This window comes from Apiospora kogelbergensis, assembly GCF_038363985.1.
Source record: "Apiospora kogelbergensis strain CBS 113332 chromosome Unknown utg000001l_segment0_segment0, whole genome shotgun sequence".
In the NCBI taxonomy this organism is placed as follows: domain Eukaryota; kingdom Fungi; phylum Ascomycota; class Sordariomycetes; order Amphisphaeriales; family Apiosporaceae; genus Apiospora; species Apiospora kogelbergensis.
The window spans coordinates 1,808,934-1,826,415 of NW_027117418.1; the positions used below are offsets into that span (position 1 = coordinate 1,808,934).

Consider the following 17,482-nt stretch of genomic DNA (forward strand, 5'->3'; position numbering starts at 1 on the left):
GTCACGTTGGAGGAAGAGAAAGCGCTAAGATAAAACAAGACGGAATTTGTGGAGGGACCAAGAAAGACACCGGAATAAATAATTCAGCTCAGGCAAATAATCTGTAGATGATATTGTTCCGCCGCATGCTAAATTTATGTCATAATTACTGATACAATCTTGTAGACAGATAATTCCACTGTCCCATTCCATCCAATCTTATTATCTACCCTCCTGCTTGACACGGTTTTCCACGGGGGCACCACCGTCCTGATCCTGGCTTACAGTGCTATACCGTCTCCGCTTACCCACCGGCGCGCCGCCATCTGGACTCGGCGACCGGCTGACGGTGCTGTGCCGACGCTTGCGCGGCGCACCACCGCCGCTGCTCGCACTGCTCGAGTTTCTCCTCCGTCTGACGGGAAGGGGGCTGACGGATCGCGACACGGGACGGCCGCGGCGCTGCGCCGGTGGCGAAGGAGAGCGCGAGTAGCTACTGCCCCGGCGGACCGGCTGTCTGCGCCGAGGCGGACTGGCCGAGTAAGAATCGCGTCGGCCACGAGCCGCAGGGGCACCACCGTTTCGTGGTGGCGGACTGCGCGAACGTGACGGTGTGTAAGACCGGGATCGCGACCGAGAGAGACTACGAGACCGACTGCTGTAGGACCGAGCTCGGACCGGCGCTTTCCCACGGGCAGGGGAACGCGACCGACTTCGAGATCGTGAGTAGCTGTCGTCACGACGGCCACCACGACGTGGTGGCGGGCTTACCGAGTGAGAATCTCTGCGCGCGGCCTTGCGAGGGGGGCTCCGCGATACGTCACGAGACCTCGATCGAGAGCGCGAGCGCGAGTACGAGGGTGACCGAGAAAAGCTCCTGCTGCGGCTGTAGGATGCAGCCCTGCCCCGTTTAGCGGGTGTACGAGAGAGTGAGCGGCCCCTATCCAATGCCCGGCGAGGGGGAGTACGCGACCGAGACCGAGAGGAATAAGACGAGCCAGTGTACGACGAGTAGCTTGAAACCGAGTCGGAATCCGAATGGTCCGCGGCAGCGGGCGCAGGCAACGCGGGCTTGGGCATATTCGCAAGGAATTCTCGCATCTCCTCGGTAAGAGCACCCATGCCGATACTGGTGAAGTAGTTGATGGAAAACCGGATATTTCGGGCGTTGTCGTGCGGGAAAAGACCCTCCAGATACGGCTGCAGCGTCTCGTCCTTCATGCGACTCTGTAACTTCACCATTCCCATCTCTTCCGACATCTCTTGGAACATGATCTTGATAAAGATACGCGACGCCGAGGTGGTCTCGTCCTCATTGAGATGGACGCAGGATAACGCATGCCAGCCAATGGCATCTGTGCCGAAAAGATGGCCAAACACCCGAGCCACGTTTCGCAGTCGGTTGGTCTCGTACCGATGGATCGTCAGGTATTTTTCGGCGAACAGCTTCTCGAACAGATCCTGCCACATCCGGTTGATCTTGCTGAAGCGCTCGGCCAAGAAGCCGAAGTACTTTGTGTAGGTCTTTTCCTGCGAACAACACTCCACAATCATGGATGGTAACTCGGGCTCCTGGCCAGGAGGGAGGTTCACGCGCATGAGCTTGTGGACGCCTTCTTCGGGGTCTATAGAAGACATGATGGTAAGGTAGATGGTTCTCCGTAGATTTACGAGGTCCGTATTGCTCTGGTCCTTGATCTCCACAGCCCGCTGTTCCTGGTCCTCCTCTTCGTCGGAACTTTCATCTTCGTCGTCGTCGTCTTCATCGTCGTCATAGTCGCTGCCTTCGCCTAGGATCTCGGCTCTGAGCTTCTTGTAGGCCGCCTCATTCTCTTCCCAGTCGGCGTCGAATTTGAAGATGTTCAGCGTATCCTGCACGTCGATCTCGGCATCCAGATCGAACCTATGCGTGATCATATCTTCCTCGTTCAGCAGGTCGAGTTCCTCCTTGACAGCCGGGTTGTCCTTGTACTTGTTTTTCCGGACCTCGAATAGCACTTCCACCATGTACTGTGTACGCGTCTCGATCTCGGCGGTATGAAGAATGTTGCGTGCCTGCTCGTAGACAGCATTGGCGATGGCAGGGTTCATGTCTTCGAGGTGAGCGCCGACTTCCTTGAGCAGGCCGACGGCGATCTCGACGCTGTCGTCGGTGGGCTTCTGCAGAAGGAGCAGCAGCATCTGGGCGGCCAGCATCTCGTGGACGACTTGCTGGTTGACGAGGTGGGCAATAAACATGGCCGAGCTCAGGCAGACGGCCTTGTCGTTGCGCCGGAAGGCTTTCCGGAACTGCATAATCAGCCGCTTGACCAGCAGCTCGCCCACCTGTGGAAGCTTGGTGTTGATGATGGCGGCGAAGGCGGCGTAGATGGGGGTGAAGGGCAGACTAGAAGCCTGGGCCTTCATGACGGAACGGCAGAAGAGGCCGCGGCCGCGGATCAGGTTCTCGTTGAAGATCTCGGGGACGATGGCCTTGATGTTGCCGATGTTGACCTTGTTGATGAGACCGTTGATGGACTTCTTCAGCGCCTCCCAAGCCATCTTCTGGTACTCCTTGCTCGTCTTGTCGGTGATCTGGGCCTGAAGGGCACGCAGGCGGGCAGGCGGGATGTAGAGACCACCACTGCGCGCATTCAGCAGCTTCTCGTACTCGGCCTTAGCGGCAGCCTGCTTCTCCTCGGCGGTCGGTTCGGGCACGGGTTCTCGTCTGCGCGGCGGTGAGCGGCGACGCGGCGCCTCGTTGTTCTCTGGTGCCGATGGGCGACCACCTCCTCCGGGACGATAGCTGTCGCCGCCATTTCGGGGCCGTCGTCGTTCTCCTCCGCCATCGCGTCGAGGCGAGGGCGATCGCGATCGCGAAGCCATGGCGCCGGATTCAAGGATTTGACAGACGATGGATCAGAAAAGAGGATAGAGCCCAGAGGCTCGTCCTTTGAAGTCTGTTGTGGTCGAGAAGGGGCGTCGTCGGAAGTTTGTTGTTTTTCTTTTTCCGGTTCTGGGAGAGAAGTGATGGCTATCTTCTGATGCGACACGAGGCTTCCCAGACCGAAGCTCTCTTTTTGGAAATAATGTCCAGGCGGAAGGAATTATGGGGCCTTGGGGGTCATACTTTGGATACCTTGGACACCTTGGACGCCTTGGACGCCTTGGACAACTCGAACAACACTCTAGGCTAACCGTATCCAGCACAGAGCTGTTCCGTTGTGGTACGGTCGCGACGTCCAATTTACCTTCAGCTGTCCTGTCCGTGTCCGTTCAATCAATCCAGGGACACCATTGCGATTCGACCCTCTGCTACTATTTCGTATCCTACCCACCTCCTTCCTATCCTTTACCCAATTTCTCCTCGACGACAACTGCCAACCATCCTCGATTTGTCCGGTCCTCTCGCTTTCCCACTACACTCCTCTTAGGAAGGATAGAACTTTAGGCTTTTAATTGACAATGGTACGTTTGGTTGTAAACCCGAGATTCCTGTCCCGAACCACCGCGAGCCCCCCCCAGGTCCTCCCCCTTGAGATCCCCAAAGTTGTTTGCTTGGATACCGTTAAAAAGTGATAAACATGATGAAACTAACTTGGCGTTATCGCTACTGCAGCTCGACAAACTCGTCGGCCTCGCCATGCTCTTGGCCGCCTCCTTCGTTTTCATCTACTACTCCGTCTGGACTCTGCTCATGGTACGTAACAAACCAAACAACCCTTTCTCTCGCTCTCTCGTGGCCACATTCGCTTACGCTTTCGCACAGCCCTTTGTCGACTCGGACCACCCGCTCCAGAACGTTTTCCCCCGCGCGTCTGGGCCATCCGGATACCTGTCGTCCTGGTCCTTCTCGGCTCCGCCGTCGTCGGCTCCTTCCTGAGCGTCGTCATGATCCGCAGCAACCAAAAGAAGGCCGCCAAGGCCAAGGCCGCTGCCAAGAAGAAGGCTTAAGCTGGATGGGGACGAAACGAGCTTGGAATAATAAAATATAGGGGGGCCGGCGGATCTGTCCTGCTCTGCCCTGCCCTACCCTGAGGGTGAGAGATAGATGTTAGTGGTTGGACGACGCTGGCAACTATATACTGGTCATGGGGTTGCAAGCAACACACCGGACAGAGCAACTGATCACGCATGAGGAGAGGCCGAGAATATCTTTCTTGGCCTGGAAACCCCTTAATCACAAGTTTACGGTGCTATAGTAACGCGCAAATGTAAAAGAAAAAAAGGAATGAGAAAACGTTGCAGGTTCACACTGGCATTCGCAGCCAGATATGGCTTTATGGTATCTATTGACTTCTGTGTGACTCTCCCTGGTCTGTTGGGGAGTGTATACCGCCTCTAGACGTCTTCGTCTTCGTCGTCCGGCGGCTCCTTATGCATGCAATCAAGACTCTGTACTCCCATCAAATCCAATCCTGATTCAAGCCAAGTGAGTGGTGATATCAAGCAAATATTCTATGCGCTCTCCACTTCGGCCGCATCTCAAGACTCGCCCATAATCATCTCTCAAATGCAGTGTGCAAACGCCGAGCCCTTCCTAGCCAACTCGCCCCTGAAGTGTATCTATGTCAACGTCCGCGAAGAAACGCTCGCGCCTATGTTGGCCGTGTATGGTCAACATCTCCCTGGCCCCGCTGCTCGCTCGCTCTCTCGCTCTCTCGCTCTCTCGCTCGCACTCAGACTCTCTGGTCCGCGAAGTCGAGGACCTCGCAGTCATCCTCGAAGAATCCGTCTTCCTCGGCGTCAGACATACGGTTACCTCCTCTTCGGCGCCGAGTCGTCACCACAATCTGCTCGTCGTTCTCGCCCACTTGCATAACTCGCTCCATAGCCGAGGCAGGCAATGCGCGGTGATCAGCCGTGCTGTCGCTAAAGTCATCCTCAACCGTGACCGGTGGCCCAGTCTCGACCTTGACGGCACTGATGCTCTGTCCAAAGGCCCAAGCCTCTGCTCTGCCTGCCGATCTAGGCGTCTTCAATGACTGAAGTTTCTGCACACGTCCCTTTTTGCTACTCTTCCCGCGGGCGGGAGCCTGGGCTTCCTCCAAAGATGTTGAATCCATTAGTTGTGTAATAGCAGAAACGGTTGGATCAGAATCAACGACATTGTACTCGAACAAAGCCACTCGCCTATCGGTGTGGAAAGGTTGGTATGGGGCACTGGACTCTATCTCGGCTTGTGGTATCGATGCCTCAGGGCTAAGCTCCAACTCGTTTGGTCGCGACCGCGGCTTCAGAACAAGTGTATTCCCGCCCTCAAAGTCACCAGGCGTGATATCCAGATCCTCCTCCGCGTCGCTAAGAAGCTGTCTGATTGTCGGAGCAATGACATCGTCCGAAAGGCCTTTGAGCCGATAGTCCTTGTACATGTTGCCACGGGGGAAGCGAGTCTTGTCTTTGCTCGAAGTCGATTTGCGACCCTTGGTGGCGAATACCCGTACCAGACCGTCGCCGATGACTGCCAGCGTAGGGTATTTTCGACCAGCCATCCAAGTTACGCATGACAGACTTGGAATCTGACCGCTGTTCGGCAGACTGACGCGGTTCTCTCCGTTCTGGCGCAGATGGTTGATGGCCGTTCCCGCATTGCCAAGGGAGTGGCTGATACCAGCCGCAAGAACCTTGCCACCGTAACTGGCGTGATCCATTAATCTGGACGTATTCTGGGCGTTGGAGCTGCTTTGACGTCGACGAGCGATCAGGGGGCCGCGCTGCACCATAAGCAGTGCTGAGGGCATTCGATGCCATAGACACGGCAGAAGGGGCTGTCTCAGGCGTGCCTGTGCCTTGCTCTGGCTCTTTGGTCCGTCTTCGTGGAGGAGGCCAGGTATAGGCGCTTGCTGGCATATCAAGAAGATGCACAGTGCCTCTTTCTGTGACCATGGCGATCCGCTCTCCATTTGGCTTGGACCAAGCCACGTCGACTATGCGAGCAACCGTCATGCGTGAGAACTGGGCGACTTGTCTTACGCGCGAACAGTGTCCCCCAACTGGTTGCGAGTTTTGCAGAGACGAAGATTTGCTGTACTGAATGCGCATGAGATCCCACACGGTCTGGACATCTCCTTTGCTGCTGGCGGTGAAAAGGGACAGTCCTGTTGGCGATAACGACAAGAAACTGCAGCCAAGCGGAGCCTTGAACGTGGCCGCGTGATGGACTGTTGTCGAGTACTCCAGCAACTGCAAGTCGACAATGGAAACCAAGCCAGGATCTTTAGTGACAGCCTGGCCAGAAACCCCGTAAGTTGGTGGGAATACTGACGTATCTGCTCGACTCGGATATGTTGGGCCCCATGGCGGCGACCCAACAGAACCAGATCGTGGTTGAGACTGGGGACTAGGCTGCTTCCAGTAATTGTTCCAGAGCTGCATGCTCTGCTTACCTACCCACTTAGCCCCTTGGATAACCTCTTGAGTTGTCTCTCGCATGATTCGATTCATCACACCATCCGAGAGAGGCTGGTCAACACCGCAGCTCTCTATCGGCACAACAGGCGATGTCGCTGAAGACAAGCCTGGGGCCTTGCCATCGATGAGAACTCCGATTGTTGCGTTAAGTGCAATCGTTGACGACGAGGGCGGAGGGCAATATGCGAGCCACCTTCCACGGATTGCTAGGATCGGCGATTGTGGGTTTGACCGCAAAGGGCTTGGGCTTCGGCCTGTCTCTTCTTCTGGTGTCGAGTCGTCCTTTTGTGCGTGCTGCAAGCATGTCCACACTTTGCCTGCGCATCGAAACTCTACGCCCATATCTGACGGCCCTTTGGCTTGTTTAAAGATCCAACATTCGCCGGTCGTTCCGGAAGCAACGACGATATTGCCTCCATCCGCATGAATCTGAAGGGCGCCGGTCGGAGATGGTCGTTTGGGGATAGGGTTCTGTACCGAAGTCTTCACCGGAATCCTCGGTGCTTGTAACAGGGTGCAGATACGAGCGTTTGTGCGCAGAGAGTATATCTCAACGGTGGTTTGATACGCTTCAATAGTTGATACTGATTTACCAGCATTGCCTTGGCGCTGGTTAGCATCAGGCGGCACAGGGCTAGCACTGCCCATGCGAGGACTGGCTCCCGCTTCGTATTGTACCTCTGATGAAGCATCCGATACACTGTTGGATACGACAGGGCCATGGATGGCAACAGCAATGAGCGGGAAGATGTTGTGTTGATCTCCAGTGCCATGCCACGGCAAAATCTTTGCTTGATAGACGCCACCTCGCAGTCCTTTCAGACTGGTCAGAACCTCTATTCCACGCTTAGAGACAGCGTATATGTCAAGTCCTCCTTCATAACCAGCAAGGACCACATTGGTACTGCCGGATGCGTAGTTAATGCTAGGACTTGACAACGTATCGAAACCAAAGTAATAGCCTCTATCTCCAGCCTTCAACCCCAGTTTGGAGTCGATATCCAGTTCCGGGGTACCGTAGAAGTGGGGTTGAGTCTGGTGAGGCAGAGGCGGGTGGGATCCCAGCCTTGCTTGTGGATAGGGTGAATGCATCGAACTTCTCCTCCCACCTGGAGGTGATGATGCTTGAGATCGCAAGTCGTTGGTAGGAAACTGGGCATTCAGCTGGAAGCTCAAAGGGCGTCTTGCCGCAATCGGCGGGGAGACAGAGGCAGGTGTGAAATTATTAACGTAAGCTTTCTGCTGCATCCACGGCTGTGGTGGTCCTCGCGGATCCTCGTATGACGACGGTTGAGTCGGCGGTGACTCGCCCATGATGCTAATGAGGTTGGGTGACCCGGCCAGTGCCCCGTGGTGTCTTGCCCACTCACTCATGCTGGGTGCCGTACTCGTAGCTATCGATGTTCCCGAAACAGCATCTAAAAGCGGAGAGACTGCCACGGCCGAGTTTCTATCTGCCGGTATGGTCTCGGGTGCGGCAGGCTTCAACTCGGGGGTCTGGGCAGGACTAGGGGGAGACTCAGGCAGTGAAGCCGGCTCCCTCGGGGTGCTGCCATTTCTGCAAGGAACATGCAATAGGTCAGACTCAGGGACTTCTTCACGACAACGACGAGGGTAGCCAGCCTGTGCACACAGTGACGCTTGTACTAGCCAGGCCGGCAATAACAAACATATAGAATAGGGTTGACACGTACGAGAACTTGGTAGCCTGTCTTGTCACCGCGGCGACAACCCCACCACCATCTTTGACATTCTTGTCTTTCTTCTTTGAACCTGCATCCGAGGCAGCCTGAGTAAGCCTCTGCTTTTGTTTACGGCCTCCTTTTCTTCCCGTGGAGGAAGAGGGAGGGGAAGGATCGCGGAGAGACGAACCAGGCATTCAAAGACGTGTACCAGGTTGCTGGGGCAGTTGCCTGCTCGCCCAGCAAAGGAGCTCCTGAAAGAGCCCCGTCCTAAGACAGATACAGAAACCGTCGCAACGAACTCGCGATTACAACTATTGCTCGTGAGGGCCGGTCGTATCGTTTTCTAGAGCAGTATACGATCGGGTATGGGTTGGGGTGGTGGTGGTTGGTGGTCTTTCTAATGGGTTGTTGGCCGGGATAGGAGACGAATGCGACGTCGGCGCGAAGCTACGGTACGCGCTCGAATGAGTAACAAGCCGAGGTGAGGGGTCGGTGCAGGTGCAGGTGCAGGCCGTGGACAAAGGAGTGAAAGAATCCAGCACAGCCGAATAGAGAAAGTATTATCTACGCTTTGCAAAAGGATGGCCAAAGAAAGAGATGCCGACAGATGCAAGTTATTCACACACAGAGAGAGGAAGTATGGATTGTAGTAGTGCAAGGAAACCGGAAACTATGGGGGATTGTCTTTGGTTGAATGATGTCAAAGTAAAATGGGTGGAGAGAGACAGGAGACAAAGAGAGATGGATAGAAGGAGAGAAGAGAGGTCAAGCAAGCAACCTCGAGAGAGAGAGAGAGGCAATAACAAAGCAGCAACCAAAACAGGGGAACTGATGGATGATTGATTCGACGGATGATGGATGGGTGGATGGAGGTAAGTCAGACCGGCGGCCACGAGGTCCCCACGATGGCCGATGACAAGTACGTAAGGGCAGGCAGTCAGAGGCCCAGAGGCCCAGCCCAGGCAGGACAAGTCACAGAGGTACGTGCTACCTTCGTTCGTGGAGGCGGGGCAGCCAGGCCGGACGACTCACAGGGATCGTGAGGGGGTTGCAGGCTGCAGTACGGGCTATTGATGGGTGATGGGTACAAACTGGGACCTGCTAGGGGGGGAGGAGTCGGGATCGTCTAATGAATTGCCCTGTGCCTGACTGCTCGCAGGTGGCAGTCATGGGCTTGGGCTTGGGCGCATAGGGGGTGGGATGGGATTGTGAACTGTCTACGGACTCTCAGCCGAGGGCCAACAGCCAGACTGGACATTCACGAGAGATTACGCACTGCTGCGATCACGGTGAGCGCGAGCATGGGCGGTAGGCGGTAGGCGGTTGGCGGGCGGGCTTTGTCAGGGACCATGCGCTAAAGCGTACCCTCATTTTCCGATAGTGTGTCTTGTCTGACTATCTGTCTCTCCCTCCTGGGCACTGAGCATTACACATGCATTAGGCATGCGCCCAAGGTTGTCCGTAATGCATGTTCGAGATTCCATCATCTTGGAACGGAGCCAGCGCCAGCAGCTGACGAAGGAGGGGGGACTTGTATGTACCGCATCCCGCTTATGCAAGATAACAGTAGGCAGGTAGGTTGATAACGATAACAGCTGCAGCGCGATATGTACCCAGGACCCAGGCCCAACCCTCTACCCTGCCGAGGGGCCCGGCATTGGCAGATTGGAACGTTTAGAAGGGTAGATCTCCCTTTGCTAGCTGTAGCGCGGGGTGCTAGCATCACATACTAATCGCCTACAGTTTAATCATTGCCCTATTCATAACGCCTTGCCCCCTTTCCATATCGCATACCATTCCAGAAGAACAGCTCACTGTGTCCTCCTACAGTATGTATGCCGATGCATCAAACCAGCCTAGCCGTCTTCGTGATACGGCCTCAATAGTACTGGTCCTTGGACCTGGTACAGCTGAGACCTTCCATTCTGTAAGGCGTGTTGGCTGCTGAGGTGATGCATGCTTGCGGAGACCGCCAAGAGCCAAGCAGATAACCTCCAGTGAAACAGCGACATTCGGACGCTAATGTTTCCGGCCACTCTTTCATCCATCGCCATCGCCTATCGCATGCCACTTTTGTTGGGCGACAAAGGTACTATAAGTACCTATTTCTTATCGGAAAATGACGACTTGTGACTTGCCTCAACATGTTAGCTAGGTTTTGGAAACAAGAAGAAGCTCTCTGGCTAGTAGCTTCTGTCCCCCGTGGTTGGCTCGTAGGAATGCCAATGTCCTCCAAGAACGAGCGCCCCGAAATCATCCTTCTGGTGACCCCCAAACGCCATTGCGTCATCGCCGGGCGCGAATGTACATTATGGGGGGCTGCTGTAGAGAACTCTCTTTCTATCCTTCTTTCTTCTTATGCTTTCGACAACAACCCTATCTATCTTTGTACAAAAAGTATGGGGGCACGTTTTCTTGCTGATGATGGTAATGAGCACGCGCGTTGCGTGGCCACACACCTTCGTTTACCTACATGCAGGCATCTTGCCCGTGCCTGACATGGCCTAGCCGCCGTAACCACCCTCTGCGTGACATCCCCCACCGGACACCTGGGACGTCGAGATGGAGGGGGTGCCACGGAGTCAGCTGACGGCTCTAGCCCTCCGGCCACCTCTGGCCGACGAGGGAGACTAATAAACTAGTTGGACAGCAATCTACCATATATATTCATTGCCCCGCTAGTAAGCGAAGAATGGAACATGGAAGACGGTCGAAGGGTGATATGTCTGGTTCTCGTTTCTTGCTGTTAGCGAGTAGATTGTCCTCGTGCCGTCGCAAACCAGCTTTTGATCTCGCCAGATGCCTGTCCGTCTACCCGGGAATGGAGCCGGCATCGAGGACCCTTTATCTAGGCCGTTCCTCTTCACACGCATGCCATGTTCTCAAGAAGGAAGAAAAGATTCTCATATAAGTATAACGACACGAAGAAATGGGTTCATTACAGACGCGTTTCACTGAATCATCCGCTCATACACAGTTGCTTTTCATCGGTACATGTAACGAGTGTACTGGGGCAAAGAGGGTACACCTGGCGATTTCCCTGCTACCAAACTACGGTGATATCTCAGCAGAAATGTGAAGATACAAACTGATGACAGCGCGCGAAAGGAAGCATCGAACATCCATGCAATCCTATGGTTGTGGTAAGCGCGAGGTGTGAATGTGGCTCTCCCATAGTGTACGTATAATAGCGTTGTGAGCAACGACTGCCGCTGAAAACAATCAAAGTGTTATGAGTTGTTCCTGCTCGAGATTACGAGATATCGCGAGTTCCTAATATTGTATGACTGAAGCATCGTTTCCTGGTGAGTTGGTTTGGGGGGATGATGAATCGATCACGTCTGGTCTGATTGCGCAATGGTCAAAACGCACAGCTTCCCAAACTCCAACCACCTGTCTTTCGCCCTTGGGATAACGCGTACATGTTGACATAACCCACTCGCCGTCCACGACACTAAATATATCCTTCAACATCACCAAATCCCGTGAATCGCCACCAGCCAGGAACGGGTGCATCATGATGTCGCGTCGGCTTCTCAATCGAGGCCACAACCAGTGGCGCCCGCTGCTGAACGGTACCAGCAAACCCGGCCGCGCCGCTCGCGGGATTCGGTTCAGTTCTAGCGGCGGCGGCGGCGGCCCCGGCCCAAAGCGTCTAGGAAGCACGCAATACGAAGTCGTCAAGTGGTCCCTTAGCATGGCGATTGGCATCGGCACGGCCTGGATGTTCAAAGATCAGATTGATGATTTTAGCGATTTCGTTGCCGCAAAGCTGCCCTGGAGCAGTAGCAGAAGCACTGCCCGCGCCACCACGGCGGGCGTCGTCCCCAACCTCGACGACCACCAGGGATGGCGACACGACGAGGTCAAGTACACGCCCGCGCCGTCGGCCGAAGACGTCACCAGGATGCTCAACGAGGGCGCCTCGTCGTACGCCGCCGGCACCGTCAGCAGCGTGGCCGACTACGATGTCGCGCAGCTCGCCAGCAACAGCCCCTGCGAGGACGCGTACCTACACGGTCGATTCTCGAATCCTTGGAAGGACGGTAGTAAGGAGAAGGAAGAGGACTGGATGGCCTGGGCCGTCTTCGACGGCCACTGCGGGTGGCAGACGTCGGCGCTGCTCACCAAGCAGCTGATGCCGTTCGTCAAGAAGGCGCTGCAGGACATCCACAGCAAAAACCCCACCGACGCCGACATAAACCAGGCCCTGCAGACGGCCTTCACCCGGCTAGACGACATGCTCATCACGAGCGCCCAGGCGACCATCGAGGGCGACCACTCGTTCCCCGACAAGATCCGGCGGCTTGAGCCGGGCTTCGCGGGGTCCTGCGCCTTGCTGGCGCTATACAACCCGACGACTAAGTCGCTGCATATCGCCTCCACCGGCGATTGCCGCGCCGTCGTGGGCAGCAAGGACAACGCCGAGAAAAAGTGGACGGCGACGTTCGAGACGGTCGACCAGACGGGCGCCAACGAGGACGAGAAGGACCGCATCCGCAAGAAGTTCCCCGACGAGCCGCAGATCCTCGCCGGCGGCCGGATCTGGGGCATGCAGCCTGCGCGCACGTTCGGCGACGGCGGCTGGAAGTGGGACAAGGACCTACGCGCGCGTCTTAGAAGGGAGTACAACGCCACGGCCCTGCCCTCGTCTGTTAGATACAGCGGGTACAAGACGGGCCCGTACCTAACGGCCCTGCCCGTGGTGTCGACGGTCAAGCTCCCCGAGGCGCCCAGCTTCATGATCCTGGCGACCGACGGCCTCTGGGACACCATGTCGAGCGAGGAGGCGGTCGATCTGGTGGGCCGCTGGTGTGACTGGAAGAAGGACCCAAAGGGCAGCAAGCCATCTTCGGCTGCGCCGCCAGCGACGGGGAAACAGTCGCCCACGGTGTTTGGCGACATTGCCTGCCGGTACGACAGTGACTTCAGCACTTTCCAGGACCCCAACGCCGCCGTCCACCTGATGCGCAACGGACTCGGAGGGGCTCGTGACGAGCTCGTTCGCGGAGCTTTGACTTTCACCAGCCCTGCCGCCAGATACATCCGGGACGACATGACGGTGCAGGTCGTCTTCTTTGGGGATAACCATTAGAAAGGGGCGAAATCTGGTCGGCCACCACCACATCAGCCATGGCGTATGTGGATGAACATGGACTCGATACTCAGCAGGAGAATGAGTGCTTTCCAAGAAGTGAAGAGGGTCAATACGGAGGGATAAGAGCAAAAAGGAAGTTTCGCCAGAGAAAGGAAAAAGGAGACAGTTGAGGTACTTAAGCCACACAATTGCATTCATTAGTAACCTTGATATGGCTCATCTATGGATACAGTTATACAATCGCATGCGCTGCTAGGAGTCTAGATGTTTGGTCGCCCTGCCGCAACAAGCAAGAAGCAAACTTGGACTGTAATACAAATGTTACTTGTGTACCACCACCATAAATCTATACTCACCACGCCGACCACGACGATGGGCGGGCCAGCGGCGAAGAAGTTACTTGGGCTATGTCCACTAAATCGCCTGCAATCATTTCGCCGACAGGAAGCCATTGAACGCGTATTATGATCGAGTTGGGTAAAGTCAGAAGGTGCACACTAGACATTGGTCATCTCTCTGTCTCTCTATTTGTCTGTCTAAAATGCCGCCAGCCTGAGGATGGAAACATTGAACACCCCAGAGCGCCCTCTCTTCTCCCTTCTCTGCTGGAAAGATAAAAAAGCATTCTACGCTTCTTAGCATCACCCGCTGTTGGGTTGGTTGGTGGTGTGCACCCCCTTTCCCACGAGGAAAATCAGACCTAACAACATGGAAACGCCGTGAAGACCAATCCCTCAAAACCAGAGCCTAGGAGTATATGCGCCTTGTGTCCCTTTTTGTCCATTCCGAAAACCCTTTGCCGTATTTGCGGATGGTCGTGTTTTCCCCCATTTCTTTGTGTCCAAGTGAAAATTCCAAGCCAAATACACGTCGTAAGAAGAAACATGAAGTACAAAAAACCCCATTCGCGCCTTTGTGCCCCTATGAATTTCCTTCGCCATGCCCTTCATAAGACACCCTCTACGAGACGTGAAACTCGTATGAAGAGTCTCGTCGTGAACCAGCCGTAAATGTATATGATGTGACGTTCGTGGTGCAATGTCCAGGCAATGTGTGAATATGTAGATACCCATGTGTAAAGAACAGACCGTATAAACCGAAAATTAGCCATTATGTGCCATGGTGTAGAACGAAGCTCTCCCAGCTTCTTGTCGACACAGCTGCAAATGCAATCTGTTCGACCAAAAACGAGAGATAAGAGTTATAACTGGACCAAACGATGGGGGAGGTCAGACCAGATGTCCTTGCATCCGGTGAAGGGTTCCATGTTATGTTCGTTGATGTTGCGCAGCTCTTTTGAAGAATAAAGGTGTTGATTGTTATATTTGCCATAATCAAGTGGTCCGGTTCGCGAAGATCGATCATGGAAATTAGGAGCCATGGAGTATACTCTATCGCTCAGCTTCATCAACTTGGACAACCAGTTGAGGCTGACCCTCAGCTGCCGCGATTTTAGCCCGAGAGTGATCATGTACGACCTCTTCCTCGGCACAGGAATTAGTGCTGGGCGGGCTGCTACTATCAGGGCTGTTGTGCTCCGTTGTAAGACCCGGAGTCGGTGAGACTGAGTTGACATCGAGTTGTAAGCCAGGTGAGGCTGGCTGGGCCATGTCAGTGGATTCGATCTCGTCTGGATTGTTGATTAGGCCCTCAACAGCAGTAACCTGGCGACTGGGGGCGTTCTTCTTCGCGGACTCCACTTCAGGGGTCAAGTGCGTAACAAACGAGGCGCGGTCCTCGCCTTTCAGCGTCTTCAGCATTTTTTCTGTGGCCATTGTTAGTTCGTACGTATATCGAGTTGTCGGGGTGTAGACTCACGGATGACGTAGTTGCCAAATTGGTCCCTCATCATTGCCTGCAAAGGGCTGGTGCCGTCAGACGAAGGAGTCGTAAGCTTGATTCTGATCGCCTTTCGATCCTCGAGTGTGCCGTATTCAATACACTTTTCGACAACATTTGATGCGAACTTGTGCTTGGACAGGTTGATCAGTTCGTCTACAACGAGACGAATGATCTTGGATCTGTTCTCGGGGGATCCTTGGACGACGATGTGCTGAGCAACATAATTGCCGAATTGGTCGGAGATGAGATGAGGGATGCACGAGTGAACCTCGTCCATGAGTTCCTTTCTCTCTACTTCTGTACCCTGCTCAAGCATACGCTGAATCACCCGGCAACCGTAGTTGTGTGCAGCTAGAGAATGGACATGGCCACGGAAAGTGTTCATCATGAATGGTACGCACATCCTGGGGACCATGGAAATAATCTTCTGCACGACGTGATTGCCGTTTTGATCCTTGACGATGCGCATGATATCGGGTTTCAGCTCCTCGACGATCTCTTCTTGCTGCTCAACGAGTACATGCTCCAATGCCTATTGTCTGTAAGTATCAACTCAGTATCAGGGGCGACAGGAAAGAACCGACCTTTTGAACGACGCGACATGCGTACATCTGGGTGGACAACTCGGCAACCTTCCCCTTCATCTTTCCTGCAATGATTTTCTTCTGCACCTGGTTGCCATGCTCAAAGAACTTCTGGATGACATAGTTGCCAAAGACATCTTTCATCAACTGCAGGGCGTTGGCTTCGATTTCCCGGAAAACCTGGTCCTTCTCGTCGCTATTCGCCGTCTGTAGCTTCTCCTGAATGAAGCGTGACCCATGTTGATCTCCGCTGAATTCAACAATGTGTTCATAGATATCCTTCAGATCATAGCGCTTGCTCGACTTATTGTTCGCTCTGAACTCCTCGAGCGTTTGACTACGGATGCCTCTTCCTGGATCGGTGTCTCTGCTGGACCGCGCCGGTGCGTTCATACCAGGCATGTATGCACTCATCGGCATGCCATACGGCGGGATTGACATTGGGTTTCGGTAACCTGCATTCTGACCGTATATATCGTAATGAGTGGGCTGAGGGCCGTACTGTGAAGTAACATTCGGACTGTAGTACTGGTTGTTAGGATAGAACTGCGGGCTCTGAGACACAAATTGTGAAGATCCTTGGGAACGATCGATATCCTGTCCAAGAACCGAATTGCGGGATGAGCCAGGCCTACTCAGGTACGCGTCTGACCGAGGGTTCGGGCCAGGGGCAAAACGAGGGCTGTTGAAACCGGCCCGGTGGACGCTCGCAGCAGGAGAGTTGCGGTCAACCGAGCCTCTCTTGGGGCCATAGTATGCCCCAGGAACTTGGTCGGCGAAGCTGTCTTGTTGGTAGCCAGATGCAAAAGAGCGCCCGGGGTTCTCGTACTCTTGAGACCATGCTTGAGACCCGGGGTTCAGCTGGGAAGATTGCGGGCCGGGATTGCCATAGCCGTGAGGATCAGCCTCGTAGGGATCGTCCAGAGACATCGAGTTCTTGAATAAAGTTGCCATGTCTTGCTCAGCAGCACCGCGGCCTCGCTGAGAAACGCCATTGAGAGGAAACGATATCGATTGGTGGGCCATCGCTGGCCGATTCGAGTTCAAAGAAGCATTGTTGGCCATGGATGCGTCAAAAGCATACTGCGACATTGCCCCTGACGCCTGTTGGCCGAAATCCGATGACCGCGAGTTTAGAAGACCGCTACCATCGCGACTTAAGCGTGGGTTGGCAAAGCCTTGATCCTGAGACCCGCGATGAAACGAAGCAGTGGGCTGGTCGAAGGGGTATTTCGCCTGTGATGGAAATTGCGTGCTGTCCAGTTCGCCATCAAACATCTGGGAGTTATTGAATGGCACCGACGAGGGGTTAAGTCTTGTCTGCGACTTCGACAGCCCTGAGAGAGGGTTTCCGTTCTGACCAACAGCAGAGCGCGATCCAAAGTACTGAGAGTCTACCATATTGTCGCGAGATACGCTTGGTGAGGTGTTCCCCGAGGCTGCTCGTCCGTGTGACATGTTATCTTGGCTATTCCAGAAGCTACCGCGCGGCCCGCTGCTGGGCACCCGAGGTTCGGCTTCGGATTGGTGATTAAGCTGGGCGGAGCCCGAAGGTGCTGTGGGCGAAACATCATCTGTGCCTATTGCCTCATGTTTAGCCACTATTCTAGTTATTGAAGGGTCAGAGGTCTCTGTTTTAACTCGAGACCCCGATGTGTCCCTACCGAATGCGCCTCCATATTTGTTTGCCCATATACTGTCGGAACGCCACGTTGTGTCCGCGAAAGGCTGTCCAGAGCCTTTAGACATCTTGTCTGCAGTTGGCGGTTTTGCGCCTACACTGCCAAATGTATTAAATCGAGTAGGAGCCTGGAACGACTGTTATTTGTCAGGTACTGATTGGGATGGCCAAAATAGTCCGCAAGGTGAAATTCGTGAATGAAGATACTTACAGCAGTCGCCAT

The 17,482-nt window shown here is 54.6% G+C and overlaps 5 protein-coding genes across 5 annotated transcripts; 2 read left to right on the forward strand and 3 right to left on the reverse strand.

Annotated features, from left to right (window-relative positions):
- Positions 1-201: 201 nt before the first annotated feature.
- PG998_000578 (uncharacterized protein) lies at positions 202-2,844 on the reverse strand (the record flags this gene model as incomplete). Its single annotated transcript, XM_066867396.1, has 3 exons — positions 202-574; positions 636-691; positions 751-2,844. 3 exons carry the CDS (start codon positions 2,842-2,844, stop codon positions 202-204), a joined length of 2,523 nt encoding a protein of 840 aa, XP_066735811.1.
- Positions 2,845-3,423: 579 nt separating this feature from the next.
- PG998_000579 (putative dolichol phosphate-mannose biosynthesis regulatory protein) lies at positions 3,424-3,912 on the forward strand (the record flags this gene model as incomplete). Its single annotated transcript, XM_066867397.1, has 3 exons — positions 3,424-3,426; positions 3,578-3,662; positions 3,728-3,912. The coding sequence occupies 3 exons, from the start codon at positions 3,424-3,426 to the stop codon at positions 3,910-3,912; spliced, it is 273 nt and encodes a 90-aa protein (XP_066735812.1).
- A 725-nt stretch (positions 3,913-4,637) lies between these two features.
- On the reverse strand, positions 4,638-8,248 carry PG998_000580 (uncharacterized protein; the record flags this gene model as incomplete). Its single annotated transcript, XM_066867398.1, has 3 exons — positions 4,638-5,595; positions 5,654-7,927; positions 8,064-8,248. 3 exons carry the CDS (start codon positions 8,246-8,248, stop codon positions 4,638-4,640), a joined length of 3,417 nt encoding a protein of 1,138 aa, XP_066735813.1.
- Positions 8,249-11,574: 3,326 nt separating this feature from the next.
- PG998_000581 (pyruvate dehydrogenase) lies at positions 11,575-13,149 on the forward strand (the record flags this gene model as incomplete). The annotated part of the gene is made up of 1 exon (XM_066867399.1): positions 11,575-13,149. The coding sequence occupies one exon, from the start codon at positions 11,575-11,577 to the stop codon at positions 13,147-13,149; it is 1,575 nt and encodes a 524-aa protein (XP_066735814.1).
- Positions 13,150-14,543: 1,394 nt separating this feature from the next.
- Positions 14,544-17,482, reverse strand: PG998_000582 (uncharacterized protein; the record flags this gene model as incomplete). The annotated part of the gene is made up of 4 exons (XM_066867400.1): positions 14,544-14,917; positions 14,971-15,526; positions 15,579-17,396; positions 17,471-17,482. The coding sequence occupies 4 exons, from the start codon at positions 17,480-17,482 to the stop codon at positions 14,544-14,546; spliced, it is 2,760 nt and encodes a 919-aa protein (XP_066735815.1).